A 15549-nucleotide genomic window follows, 5' to 3' on the forward strand; every position below is an offset into this window, starting at 1 on the left:
GAAGTTTGATTAAATAAATGAATCTGCTTGAAAATATAACTTATTTATAGTTTCAAAAGCTGGGTGTAATTTTTAAAATTTTAATTTATGCTGATGTTCATTGTATGTTATCAAAAATAAATTATTAATCAATTATTCAAATCGTTAATATTGAGATTTAATTGTAGTGTCTCTTATATAGATATTTTTTTTTTCAATGTAATTAGAGTTAACCAATCAATTTATAACATAAGAAAATAATCAATTTACTTGATGATATATAATCGTACTAGAATAGTTGGGTAGTTTTATTTTTATTTCTTATAACGATATATTAATTTATATTTATAGACTTGAGTTCTTACAAATCACCACACAACCTAATTTCGATTATTTCCCACTTTTGTTTAATTTTCCAATAATTTGTCAAGATAAATACTCAAGCCTATAAATAATTACACAACCCACTAGTTTTTTTTTAACCGCAAAACTTGTAATATTATTGAGATTGAAAAGTATCATAAATTACAAGATTTACAAACCAATAAGGAAAATCATCGGGCATCCAAACAAAGGAAGTTGGGTGAGAAATAACAAAAGACGTTAGTGAATCTGCGACGACGTTCGCAGTACGTCGAATGTGGTTTCATTTTGTTGATTCAAATTAAACCCTCCGATCCATTATGTTATAGGGTAGGTAACTTAAATATATAATCAAACAAAGAAGTGCAGCCCGATAATATTGCCATCGGAGTTATTCGGGTAGTATTTTTCTACCATTGTTGCCAAACTTTTGGTTATAAACATTTTATGGGCAAAAACTTGTGTGAGACGATCTCACTGGTCGTATTTTGTGAGACAGATCTCTTATTGAGTCATCCATGAAAAAGTATTACTTTTTATGCTAAGAGTATTACTTTTTATTGTGAATATCGATAAAGCTGATCTGTCTCACAGATAAAGATTCGTGAGACCTTCTCACAAGAGACCTACTCCATTTTCAAAAGCAAGAAATCGAAACGATAATTTTTTAAAATAAAATAAAATAACTAGGGTTAGGTCATATGCGGCAATAATAAATAGAAATATTAAAATAAACATTAAAACCATCACCATAACTATTATGGTGAAAACAATAATTATTTATATATGTATTACAAACTCTATCTATATATAATATAAAAATAAAAATTAGATTTCCCATTTGACAGAAAGGGCCTTGGCTAATGTTGGTAGGATCATACTTACGTCTATATATTAGAACTTCTAATGTGACAATCAGTATTGGAAAACTAAGGAATCCTGCAAGCCATACGATGCCTGCAAATACTTCGGCAGATGATATGAGCATCGGCAGACTTGGCCGTGACTATGGGGAGCCTCAGCCGCAACATCGGCAAAGGATCAGCAATAAGCCCAGACACGTACTCAGAACGCATCTGGAAAAAGATGATGACATTGTACATGTGAAGAGCTTAAGTGAAAGTAGCTTATTGTATGGTCTCTATCAGTTTTCACGTCCATATACCATACTCGGAACGGTGAGTAACATTTTTTTAAACCGCTACGGCGGTGTCAGCTAGCTAGATTCGAAATTTCAAGCAACGAGGGGTGGCTTGCTATATTTTTTAAGGGATGAAACTTATAATAATATTTCTAGAGAAATAATTATGGATCAGATTTGAAAGTTGTTTTGATTTGATCAATATCAGTTAGAGCTACTTATTGACAACATAAATGGCAGATTCTGGGCATAACATCAGTTTCCACTCTGGCCTTGAATTCGTGGACTCAAGTGTCACCTTTTTTTCTTTTGGAAGTGTTCAAGGTTATAACTCTTTCTAGCTAGAATATCTTCCATTTCATCTTTAACGCGAGCTTGTGTGTATGTATTTCTTCCTTACGGAAAATAGATCAATAAGTTGTTTTGTTTTGGCTTACATAATTTCGATATGAATAGTAAAATTTTAATTTTAGTCCGTTGACACCAAATACGTCTACAATATCCAACACAATTTTAGCAATTTATTAGTGTTATGTCAGGACATCGACGAAAGAATGATGAAAGTAAAAAATTACAGAAAAAGACTAACTTATTGAACTAAGAACGAACTTTTACTATTTAAAAGACAAAAAACTAGAACAAACCAAGTGACATGATAAGGGGCGGAGCCACCCTTGGGCTAGGGTGGGCTCCAGCCCCACCAACATTTTAAAAAAAAAAATTAGTATTTAAATTTTTTTTAATTTTTTTTGTCAATATTAAAAATAAAACAAAATTTTTATCAGTATTTTTTTTTAATTATTTTTTAAGTCTCACGTTTAAAAATTAAAAATAAAACAATGACCACAAATCATAATTCATTAGTGTAATTGATTGGTTTAGTGTAATTGATTGGTTTATTGTCGTATGTTATGAAATTATGCAACTTTGAGATAAAAATTCGACAACTCAAAAATTATATTGAATATTTAGTTGTGATTATTCGAGTTGCAATAATATTATCTTATGATGTATATGAATTTTGGAGTTTGAATTTTTACCCTAAAAATCTTATATTGTACTTTTTTATTTTAAACATGATTATTTTAAAAAAAATTAATTAATCTAATTTTTATATTGTACTTTTTTATTTAAAACATGATTATTTTAAGAAAAAATCTAAAATTTCGATTAATCGTGTTACTAACCGAAATAATCGATTTTTTCGATTTGGTTTGTTAGATTTTCGTAGTAAAGTTCGGTCGGGTTGGTTTGTCGAAAAAAAGTTCAGTTAATTCGATTTTAGAAACTTCGGTTCGATTTTAACCGAACCTATTACTGTCTAATACAGGACGGAGTCAGCCCCAGGTACCTATGAATCCTGGCTCCGCCCCTGGACATGATCATTCTTGCAATGTTTCCTGTCTTCTTTAAAATTTTTAAATTTAAGAATAACTTATTTAAATAATTATTATTCATAAATGCCAAAGAGCAATACTGTATACATATATTGCCAGGTTCATGAAGTTTCTTGTTTGATCCATTTGCAGGCAATTGTTCCAACCCTTTTTATGAATATATTTGTGGTTGGACTCAACCAAATATATGATGTTGAAATAGACAAGGTAATGACTAAACTTCACACTTTCTTATGCATAGCTTTTGATTTTGATAAATGGAGATTTCAAATCCTTCATTTCTCAATTTAATCTCTTTGTTCACCTATTTTGTTACTTTTTGAAGTTTTAGTTTAAATTTGGACTCTTTGAACCTTTCCATAACATCAAATATCCCAAAAAGAAATAAATCAAATGAGTGCGAGAAAGAAAATAATATGAGCCAAAGGATATATATATATATATATATATATATATATATATATATATATATATATATATATATATATATATATATATATATTTATATTGTTAAGAGCTTTTAAATAATAGATTGGAATAATATTAATGAAATTATATTAAAACTTTATAATAACCTGGTGACTTGTTTTTAAATATTATAAGATCACACACAATCATACCCCTATTGAAATTTTAGTCCGCTATATAGTTAAATCTCAGTCTTAGTCATGTATGTTTAATTAATATATGGAAATTGTGGTCCGATTTTGTCCGGAAACCCGGCTCTCCAGAGTTTGATGATTTTGCGTCGAATATTTCCTATGGTATAAAATTGAGGATCCTTCAACCAACTGTTCAAAGGGATTCAAGAGCATCTTCTTTTCAAATCGACATTTCTCAACCACATTTGAAATATCCCCAATTTTTATGCCTTGTAAGCAAGCTCCGACGTCAAATCATCAAACTCCGGTAAGTAGGGTTTTTCCGACCAAAATTGCCAAATAATAAACATACAGAACTAAGATTACAATTTGAATATTTAACGGCCTAATCTCAATTTTCCCTGATAAATAAGTTAAAATTCCGCGAGTGATTTTTATGGAATTTCATAATAGGCTTCACTCTCTACATCAAATATTTAAACCATCATTATTTTTTTTTATTTTATCATTAATTTCTCCATTATATATACCAGTTAAATGAACCCGAAATATAAATATATTTTTATTTTTATTATACGAAATGCAAAATCTGATTAATTTTGAGCATACTATATGTAAAAATTTATCACTTCTTCTTTTCAGGTGAACAAACCCTATCTTCCTTTAGCTTCTGGAGTAATTTCAATGAAGTTGGGGGTTGGAGTCGTGGTTATATCTCTTATAATGGTAACTAAATTGTTAATTAATTAATTAATATATATTCCAATATGAGTAAAATACTTACTCAATTAATTAATTGATACATGCATTGTGTATAAAATTGAAAATTAAATAATTTTGTTCAACATGTTTTTTAAAAAAATACATGAGATAATTAACTTTGAGATTATAATATATATATTTTCAGAGTCTTGCCTTGGGAATGATATCTGGATCACCGGCCCTAATGGTTGCTCTCCTTTGCTTTTTTTTATTAGGAAGTGTATACTCCTTAGAGGTGACACAAATCTATCTACATCTTTTATGTATTGAATTTAGTATATAGAATGATCCGGTTTCATTTTTCGTTCCACGACGGTTCATCCTAGCTATCAGGTCAAATGATTATCTGTCTTCGTGTTGGATTCGATGATTTTGAAACCGGATTAGTAGTTTTGTAGCCAATATTGAATTTGACTGAAAAATAACATGAATCGTATATGATAAATGAATAAACACGATTCGATTTAGAATCTTTTTGTAGTTGATGATTTACTAACCTTCCTTCCGACGATATGTAATAATGCTTCACAATGATCCGATGTACATCATGAATAAAAATGAATCGATCTGCACAGTCCAAATGCTTTTACAATGGTGATAAACTTTCGTGTTTGCTAAAAAAAATGGAAGTTAAGTCTGGCCGCCTTTTTGTTTATAATGTCTCGGCCAACCCTTTGCTTATTTTGATAACTTTTTTAAGGCAAAAACTTGTGTGAGACGGTCTCACGGGTTGTGTTTTGTGAGACGGATCTCTTATTTGGGTCATCCATGAAAAAGCATTATTTTTTATGCTAAGAGTATTACTTTTTGTTGTGAATATCGGTAGTATTGATCCGTCTCAAAAATAAAGATTCATGAGACCGTCTTACAAGAGACATACTCCTTTTTTAAATTAATCACTATCCAAAACAAAGGAAAGATAGGAAATCGTGATATGGAAAACTACTCCCTCCAAAACATTCGAGTATAATATTTGAATGCATTTGGGTCGGGTGGGGTCGGGTGGGGTCAACCCTCATGGGAGACCCGATAACCTGGTTTTATTTCCTATAAAATTGAACGATCTACTTTTGCTTCGTAGTTACCTTTTATGAGGTGGAAACGAGATCCATTTCTTGCAGCAGCAACCATTGTAATAGCTCGGGCTCTAGTGGTTCAATTCGCTTACTTTATTCATATACAGGTATTTTACAAACTTTACAATTAGTCGCAAATCGCAATATAAAAAATGTATACTTTATTAGGATCGACCAATTGATAATAAATGGTCGATACTACTAGAATGATTTTTCTTTGGATAATAGATATTGTAACTGTTATTATTGTGGTTGGTTTAGTAGGTATTCTCTTTAATGGTTTATATTCCGGATTAGGTTCATCCCTGTAGTAATCGGATGAATTGAGTTGTTGACGTAAAAACCCTGCATGATTCCCTTCTTTGTTTGTCTGATTTAAGGGGAAAGGGCCCGTTGGATTCTTAAGAATCGATCTTTTTTTGGTATGCATGACAAAGTTGATTTAGTTCTCTGCTGTTTTAAATAACTCCATTCTATTTTTCTGATTGATGATTCTTTTTAGAAATATATGGTCAATAGTAACATTGTTACTTTTATTTTTATGTTTTAATTTTTGGAGACATCGTATGAGTTCCAATATGAAGTCTCATTTATTTGAGGGAGTTGGATCAATCGATATACATCATGTCGTATTGAAATTATTTTTAGAATCTATAAATTACATTTTTCACACATAAGATTAAAAGAGATTTACCAAAATCATCCTCTAAAATAACTTTTTTATTTTGGTCATTAAAATAGTCAAAATTTAGTATTATTTCAACGAGTTTTTTTTTTTAATTTTTTTTAGAGTATTGACATAGACTGGATTTGAAAGTAATATCTGACACGTAAACAATGTTTGCTATCATTATTTCGGTACTTCATCCAATAATGCCTAAAAATAAAAATAAAAATAAAAAAAAACAAAAACAAAACAAAAAAGAAAGAGAAAGAGAAAATCAAATTATGTGCACCAACACTAAATCCTATGTAGACCAAATTGTAAGATGATTCTTATAGTTTTTTCCTATAAGATAAAATAGGGGCGAGGAAAAATGCTAAGATTAAATACCTATCAAATTTAAATTAAAGATATAATTTTTTTAGAGTATATCTTTTGTGAAACGACCTCATGGATCTTTATTCGTGAGACGGATCAACCATGGTCATATTTGCAATAAAAAGGTTAAGCTTTTGGCATAAAAGGTAATATTTTTATGGATGACCCAAATAGAATATTTGTCCCACAATATTGACTCATGAAACTGTATCACAAGAGTTTTTTTGAATTTTTTTATAGGGAGATCCTGATAGAACACAACTAACTATTTCACATGTGCCGACAAAAAGCTATCATCCCATCTCGATTAATTTTTTTTTGAAAAGATTATAAAAATAAACATTGCACACTTCAACTATATAAAAAAATGTATGTGCGCGCGTGATTAATTCGTTATTTAAATCTTCGAAGTTTTCTTGATATGTGCAGATGTACGTTCTTGGTGAACCATTAGTGTTTTCCAGGGGAGTTATATTTGCGGCTTGTTTCATGTTCCTATTTGCCAGCGTTATTTCCTTGTTCAAGGTACTTATTTCTTACATAATATTACATACAATATATTAGGTAAAACAAAACTTGTATTTTTGTAAATATTAATATACATGTAAAAAAAATCGGAAAAAAATCTATATATTTCTTAAATAATATGAAATATTGTAAATTAATTAATAGAAAGTCCCTAATGAAATATAATAGTCTAAAGTATAAACATTCCACTGGATAATATATTTAGAAAAAAAATGTATGTAACGAGAACACGATTAAATTAATTAATCATATATTACCTTTAATTTTAAAATTATATATAAAAATGCTTAAAATCACATTATTAAAAAAAAAACTTAAATCCACATTAATTCTTTAAAAAAAAAAACCTTACAGGACATACCTGATGTTGAAGGAGACGAAATGCATGGTTGTAAATCATTCAGCGTCATGCTTGGACAAGAACGTGTAAGTGATACGTAATTTCTTTCTTAGAAAATTATAATATTTATTCTGTATATTTGTTTTTGTGTGATTTCGATTCATCGTATGGTCAAGACTAAGTCATAGTCTCTTACCTTTTAATTTTTTTTTTTTAGTTTTAGTTTTTTATGTAATTTTAGTTTTTAATACTATGTGTCATTGTACATGTCAGCGCCACATCATGAATTACTAAATAAAATTTTTAATATTATTTTTACAATATATATATATATATATATATATATATATATATATATATATATATATATATATATATATATATATATATATATATATATATATATATATATATATATATATATAAGAGACTAAAACCTTAAGTTTTGTATATTTAAAGGGTAAAAATTTGTGTGAGACGGTCTTACGGGTCGTATTTTGTGAGACGATCTCACGGGTCGTATTTTCGTGAGACCGTCTTATAAGAGACCTACTCTATTTAAAATCGCAATGAACAGATTTCGAATTCTCTCATTTATTTTAATGATTTTTCCTGTCAATTTTGAAGGTATTTTGGATGTGTATTAACATACTTATGGCGGCTTATGGTGGTGCCATGGCCACAGGAGTTTCTTCCTCTTATTTATCGAACATAATTGTCACTGTGAGTATTTTCCCTATGGTCTAATTTTAATATCTTATTTACTGGATAAATATCATCGATTAAAAAAATATTAATTTATTTATTATTAAAATCAAGGGTAAATTTGCTTTAAATTCATACACTCAAACTTAAATTTGCATTCAGTCTGTTTCTATTAAAATTATGTATTTGTAGTCTCTGATCCACAAGAAAATATATTTGCACTACGTGAGGTCGCATCTTTTTTTCAGATGAAACTCGGTACAAAACATTAAAAATATGATACTGATATATAATATTTGAGTACCAACTGTGTCAGATCTTTACTGATATATGATTTTTGAATATCAAACACATATAACAAATATTGGTATTGTTTGACACAGTTTAATTTTCTATAACACTTTAAGTCAACAAGGAAGCAAGCAAAAGTATTCTCTTTATTCTTAAAAAAAAAAAGAGCATCGTCTCTTTACAATAATAGTTTATTAAAAAAACATATTATGAGTTTTTTTTTCTATAAAAATTATAATTTTGTTTTTCCTTTTAAGTCTACGATTAAATTTATCCCGTACCCTTTTAACATTTAATAGTAATAATAATAATAATAATTATTATTATTATTATATATGTAGGTTTTGGGTCATTTTTCACTTGCATCTCTTCTCCTGTATCGAGCCCTCCAGATTAATATATCCACTGCAGGATCTCTCCATGGTTTTTACATGTTCATTTGGAAGGTAAGTAGACATGTATGCTGCTCAAATTTAATTTTGTTCCAATTTATTTTGAGATTTAATACATACATACACACACTCACGTGTGTAAAAAATTAACGGTAAACCTAAAGTGTATAAAGATATTAGGTGGTGATTATTTTACTTTGAGATTATAACAATACACTTTTTGAGAAATCGACGTCCGCGATGGATCAGTTTGAATCAAACCTAGCCTCAAAAAAATTTATTACTCAATAATTTGAAGATTTTGTTCCATGAAAAGTTAGCTAGCTTAAGCCTAATGCATGAATCCTTAAACATTTTGTGGGTTTTCAACTATCAAACTAACTAAACTTTGCTATTATTGTGGCAGCTTTTCTATGCAGAATATTTCTTGATTCCTTTTATGCACTGAGACAGAGAAAAAAAAGGAAGTTTTCAAGTTTAAAGGAGAGCTTGCTGATTGTTGAATCTGAAGTTTCTTTCTTATATTTTGTCTTTATCAGTATCTTATCATAATTTCATCTGTTCTGAGTTGTAAGACAAATATTTAAAGAATAATATATATATTTACATGAACATGAGTTGGTATATGATGACACAACAATATTTCTCGGTTTTAATGTTTCAAAAGTTCGCCAACATCAATTGTACTTGTGTTTTAATCTGATTTGGGAAACGAACTATGAATAATTTCTTGTTTTGATTTGAGTTGGGATATAGATGCCAAAACTGACTAACAGAGCTGGCCATCTTTTGGCGGGTTGGAAAATTATCGGCTCAACCCACCTATTGTAGATGGCCGGAATGACCGATCCAACAGACTTAGCCAATTTTATATGTAATTTGGCAGGTTGGTGCAGGCTGCTAGCAACCTGCCTCAATGCACTACAATGCTGGAGGGTAGGCCCACTATTTTGATAGGTTAGAAAATTTTCAATTCAATCCATCTATTTTATGGATGTTCGGAGAATGAATACTCCTACGTCACCCCTTCTTCCTTCTTAAGAAGGTTTTCAATAAAAGACTTTGGCTCTACAAACTTTTTGCAACAGCCCACTCCAATCAGGACTTATTACACTGTCTGTTTTGGAACTCTTAGTGATCACTTTATACTTCTGGATTTAAGAACACTTTGTTGGGGAAAACCCATAAACCGCAGAATCCATCACGTTAAATAATTAAGAATTTGACTGAAAACTTAAGCGGAAGCGTACTTGAAGCCATAATTCTGAATTGTTTAGAACGTGTCTTGATCTTCCAGATCTACGCGCTCTTTCCTTGAGAGAATCATTTAGTTTCTCTTAAGAACTATTTTCTTAATGGGTGAGAGAATAGTGAAAGTAACAACGCGAGATCTGGGGACCATGACCCTTATTTATAGATAAAGTTTACCAATATCTTCTGATATTTCTGTTTTAGCCCATCATAAAAACAGAAATTACACTTATGTCTCTATACATTAAAGGCCCACAACCCATTAGATACATTAAAGCCCAATAATCCGAAACATTAATTGATCACTTTATTTTGGGCTTAACTTAATAGACAACCCACAACACATAATTATTCACATATAAGCCCATATAAATAAATTGATCCACCAATCTCCCACTTGGGCTATATGTGCAACTTTATAATTATGTTTGTGAAAATAACCTTATGAGCTCAAAATTGTTGTCATTCCGAAATGTATCTATAACCAATCCGGTCCATCAATTACATCAATATAGGATCAAAGCAGTCTTCGCTACACTAAGGTAACTAGACCCATCAATTGTCACATATGCCAACACAACTGAATGACATGGATCATGAAGTGGATGTGTAGCATGGAAATTTCATGCAATGTGACCGTAACATGCCTATTTCCAACTGGTCCTCCCTTTAACTTTATTGAGATCAAACTTTAAATCATAATCAGAGTGTGACTTAACTTGAAATTTATTTCTGCAGAAAATAAATTTACATAACTGTAACTGAAAATGTCTACAACTGAAAAAGCATTTAAAATAACAAACTCCCACTAAAACTGAATTTCCTCAATTGACATAACACCCATACTAGCAGTGTGCTCATGAAACTGTTTGGGTGGTAGTCCCTTAGTAAGCGGATCCGCAACCATGGAGTTTGTACCGATATGCTCAATAGACAACTTTCCACTCTGAATTCTTTCTTTTACAATCAGAAACTTGATGTCAATGTGTTTTGACTTCGTCGAGCTCCTGTTGTTATTGGAATACATAACTGCTGATTTATTGTCACAATGTAATCTTAGTGGCTTTTCAATGCCATCAACAATGCGCAGTCCTGTGACAAAATTTTGCAGCCATATTCCATGATTGGATGCCTCATAACATGCTACAAACTCAGCTGCCATGGTGGAAGAGGCTATAAGTGACTGTTTAGCACTCTTCCAGGAAATGGCACCTCCAGCAAGAAGATAGATGTAGCCCGATGTAGATTTCATACTATCTTGGCATCCAGCAAAATCGGAGTCAGTATACCCAATGATCTCAAGCTGATCCAACCTCCGATATATGAGCATGTAATCTTTTGTTCTCTGTAAGTACCGTAAAACTCTTTTGACTGCTTTCCAATGTTCCACTCCTGGATTACTTAAATATCGTCCCAACATTCCTGTCACGTACGCAATATCTGGACGTGTACAAACCTGAGCATACATCAGACTCCCCACTGCAGATGCATAGGGAACCTTCTGCATTTCTTTTTCCTCAAAATCATTCTTTGGGCATTGTTTGAGACTAAATTTGTCTCCCTTAGCCACAGGGGTATCTGTTGGTTTACAATCTTGCATCCCGTATCGCTTGAGAACTTTCTCGATATAGCCTTTCTGAGATAATCCAAGAATACCCCGAGAACGATCCCGATGTATCTGAATACCCAGTACAAAAGATGCATCACCAAGATCTTTCATCTCAAAATTCTTAGCTAGAAATCTCTTGGTTTCATGCAACAACTCTATATCGTTGCTAGCGAGCAGAATGTCATCAACATATAAAACCAGAAAAATATGCTTACTCCCACTGAACTTATGGTACATACAATCATCGACCAAATTCATCTCAAAACCAAACGAGATGATCACTTGATGAAATTTGAAATACCATTGTCGAGATGCTTGCTTGAGCCCATAGATGGATTTCTTTAATTTGCAAACCATATTATTTGTGTCTTTGGACACAAAATTTTCTGGTTGCACCATATAAATCGTTTCATCAATGTCACCATTTAGAAACGCAGTCTTTACATCCATCTGATGAAGCTCAAGATCGAAATGCGCCACCAAAGCCATTATAATCCTTAAAGATTCTTTCGAAGAAACCAGAGAGAAAGTCTCTTTATAATCAATACCTTCTTTCTGTGTAAAGCCTTTAGCGACAAGACGAGCCTTATATCTTTCCACATTGCCTTTCGAATCCCTCTTGGTTTTAAATATCCATTTGCAACCAATGGGCTTCGTACCTTTAGGCAATGGGACAAGATCCCATACGTCATTATCCTTCATGGACTTTATCTCTTCATTCATGGCATCATTCCACTTTTGAGAGTTAGAACTTTCCATGGCTTGACGGAATTTAATAGGATCATCCTCCATCAATCCAATGTCTGCCTCATGTTCTTGAAGAAATACGATGTAATCATCTGGCACTGCATTTCTCCGCTCTCTAGTGGATCTCCTTGATGACATAGGTTCTGGAGGTGCTTGAGTTTGTTCATCTGGAATGAGAGGATCTCTAATATTGTCTTCATCTATTGTGTCTTGGTCAAAGTGGGGAATATGATCCTGATCAATGTCCAAGACACCTGTGGGAATATTTACATATTCCTCTTCAAAGACAATATCCCAGACTTTATCTCCCCCCGCAAACTCAACATCCTCAAAGAACCGGGCATTTTCCGACTCAAAAATCGACTTACTTGTGGGATCATAAAACTTGTACCCCCTGGATCTTTCAGAGTATCCAATAAAATAACAACTAACCGTCCTTGAGTCCAGTTTCTTTTCATTAGGCTTGTAAGGCCTTGCCTCAGCTGGACATCCCCAAACGTGCAGATGCTTAAGACTGGGCTTTTTACCCGTCCAAAGTTCATAAGGGGTTTTGGTCGCTGCCTTAGTTGGAACCCTGTTAAAGATATATGCTGCGGTCTTTAGTGCTTCTCCCCAGAGTGATTCTGGTAAGGTAGAATGACTGATCATACTCCTCACCATGTCCTTAAGCGTTCTGTTTCGTCTTTCAGCAACACCATTCATAGTGGGCGAACCCGGCATAGTGTACTGTGGGACGATACCGCATTCCTCTAGGAATCTAGCAAAAGGTCCTGGACGTTGTTCACCTGAACCGTCATATCTACCATAGTATTCACCACCACGGTCAGATCTAACGCTTTTAATCTTTAAGCCAAGTTGATTTTCAACTTCAGCTTTATAGTTTTTGAACACATCCAATGACTGTGCCTTTTCATGAATGAGATAAATGAAGTCATATCTTGAAAAATCGTCTGTGAACGTTATAAAATATTGCTGACCATTCCAAGAAGCCGAAGGGAATGGTCCACAAATATCAGTATGTATAAGTTCTAAGACGCTTGAACACCTATTGGCTTCAAATCTCCTTTTGTTGGTTTGTTTTCCCTTTATACAATTAACACAATTATTAAAATCTGTGTAATCTAAAGGTTCGAGAATTTCGTCTGACACAAGTCTCCTTATTCTCTTTTCAGAGATATGACCCAATCTTTTGTGCCATAACGCAGCTGAATTCTCATTGGTTAATTTTCTTTTAGTGCCTCTACTTGTTTGCAGGGATTCATTAAATGAAGCAATAACATCCAAAGAATAAAGATTATCGTATCCTGATAAAGAACCTAGAACCAACCAATTTTGAATCGAGAAACAAACTGAATATTCCATTTCCAAAAGAACAAGAATAACCAAATTTGTCCAATGCAGAAATGGAAATCAAATTCCGTCTAAAAGACGGCACAACAAATGTTTCATAAAGATCCAAATATATTCCAGTCTTTAACAATAATCTAAATTTTCCTATTGCCTCAACTTCAACTTTGTTGCCGTCACCAACATAGATGAATCTTTCAGCATCATTTGGTTTTCGGTAATCCAGGCAACCCTGCATGGACACACTGATGTGAGTTGTTGCACCAGAATCTATCCACCACGTGTGTCTAGGCACTGAAGTTAAATTAACCTCAAAACAAACCATATTCAGAAGCATATCTCTCTTAGCATTCCAAGCGTGATAATTACTGCATTGCTTCTTCATATGCCCATCACTGCCACAGAAAAAACAACCAGAACTTTGAGAATCACTAGGATTCTTCTGTTGTTTCTTCGGAGGCTGTGTATCCGCAGCAACCTTATCCTTCCTTTTCTTTCCTTTATCCTTCGAGGTAGAGGTATAATGAGCACTTTCTGTCTTGTCTTGCTTCAACCTGTCCTCTTCCTGGACACAGTGCGAGATGAGTTCATTCAGAGACCAAGTCTCTTTCTGACAGTTATAGCTCACCTTGAACTGGTTAAACTGAGTAGGAAGAGATATCAAAACCAGATGCACCAGCAAGTCCTCAGAGAGGTCAAGCTTCAGTGCTTTCAACCTTGAAGTAAGATGAGACATTTCCATAATGTACTCCCTGATGTTGCCCTTACCCTTATACCTCATTGAAACTAGGCTTGCCAAAAGTGTACCAATTTCAGACTTTTCACTTTTAGCAAACCTCTTTTCGAGATCTTGAAGGAAAGCCTTAGCTGTAGCAATGTCGCTAGACATTGTGCCCCTGAATGTTTCTGGAATGGCCCTCTTCATGATCATCATACACATGCGATTCGATCTCTCCTACCTTTCAAACTCCCTCTTTTCATCAGAGGTACTCTTATCCGTAATGGCGGGAGGAGAGTCAATCCTTATCGCAAGGTCTAAATCCATGACTCCGAGAACTATCAACAAATTCTCTTGCCACGATTTAAAATTTGAGCCATTTAACATAGGAATAGAATTTATGTTGGAATGAATATTTGCAGGAGTCAAATCTGAACAGAGAACAAAAACAAAACATACATGCTCAACCAAATATCCAAATAAAATAATCAATAGATTCAAATAATGTAAACCCCCATAAACAGAATATCGAGCACTCCATTAATGTTTCATCTTTGGACAAAAGATTAACTTGTAAGTGATATCCTGGCGCAGCAGTCAAACACTGATAGTAACTATCATGTCAAATAACAACCTTCCTTTGGGCCGATTTATTATTCAAATGAAAACCGAACAACTATCACATGTTTACCATCACAATTGCATATGTGATTATATTAAATATTAACCTTCCTTTGTGCCGATCAATATTCATATAAATCCCATATACCCAAAATCCTTTTGTATTTCAAAATAAAATTAATTTCCATAAAAGAGGTCACTTTGGCGACATTTTATTTCAATTAATCAATTTTAAAAATACATATAACCTTATCATTATTTGAATTAATGAAAATTTAACCTTAACCGAATAAATCTGAACCGAAAAAAAATATATTATTTTTTTTAAATTTTTTCGGAAATTCCGTACGGGTCGGGCCGACCGACCCGAATCCGTACGGTTCGGGCCAACCCGGTCCATAAGACCCGACCCGAATCCGTATGGGTCGGATCGACCCGGTACGTAAGATCCGGTCCGAACCCGTATGGGTCGGGTCGGCCTGTTCCGTACGACCCGACCCGAAACCGTATCTTTTTTAAAAATAAAAAATAAAAAAATCCGAATTTTCGATTTTCCTCTTGAATATTTTTGTTTGTCGCGAAATTTTGCGGGCGTGCCAGGCACGTGTTCGTGCCAAATATGTGAAATAATCTGACTT

General features: G+C 32.8%; 1 protein-coding gene across 2 annotated transcripts; it reads left to right on the forward strand.

Annotated features, from left to right (window-relative positions):
* The first annotated feature begins 1287 nt into the window (after positions 1 to 1287).
* LOC140833445 (probable homogentisate phytyltransferase 1, chloroplastic) lies at positions 1288 to 9217 on the forward strand. Of its 2 annotated transcripts, XM_073197778.1 has the most exons (11): positions 1288 to 1520; positions 1724 to 1807; positions 3013 to 3087; positions 4125 to 4208; positions 4390 to 4479; positions 5326 to 5427; positions 6792 to 6887; positions 7245 to 7316; positions 7858 to 7953; positions 8568 to 8672; positions 9025 to 9217. In XM_073197778.1, the coding sequence occupies exons 1-11, from the start codon at positions 1296 to 1298 to the stop codon at positions 9064 to 9066; spliced, it is 1071 nt and encodes a 356-aa protein (XP_073053879.1). In that variant the 5' UTR covers positions 1288 to 1295; the 3' UTR covers positions 9067 to 9217. The 2 variants fall into 2 exon arrangements, with proteins under 2 accessions (XP_073053879.1, XP_073053877.1); XM_073197776.1 differs by lacking the exon at positions 9025 to 9217 and having other exon boundaries at positions 8568 to 8820.
* The last annotated feature ends 6332 nt before the right edge of the window (positions 9218 to 15549 follow it).

This window comes from Primulina eburnea, chromosome 6 (genome assembly GCF_022965805.1).
Source record: "Primulina eburnea isolate SZY01 chromosome 6, ASM2296580v1, whole genome shotgun sequence".
In the NCBI taxonomy this organism is placed as follows: Eukaryota; Viridiplantae; Streptophyta; class Magnoliopsida; order Lamiales; family Gesneriaceae; genus Primulina; species Primulina eburnea.

Excerpts from the sequence above, each read along its gene's own strand:
- LOC140833445 (XM_073197776.1), top strand. The coding sequence starts at position 1,296 with ATGCCTGCAAATACTTCGGCAGATGATATGAGCATCGGCAGACTTGGC. Across the intron at positions 1,808-3,012 it reads TTCTTTTGGAAGTGTTCAAG|GCAATTGTTCCAACCCTTTT; the intron begins GTTATAACTCTT and ends ATCCATTTGCAG. Across the intron at positions 4,480-5,325 it reads GAAGTGTATACTCCTTAGAG|TTACCTTTTATGAGGTGGAA; the intron begins GTGACACAAATC and ends TTTGCTTCGTAG.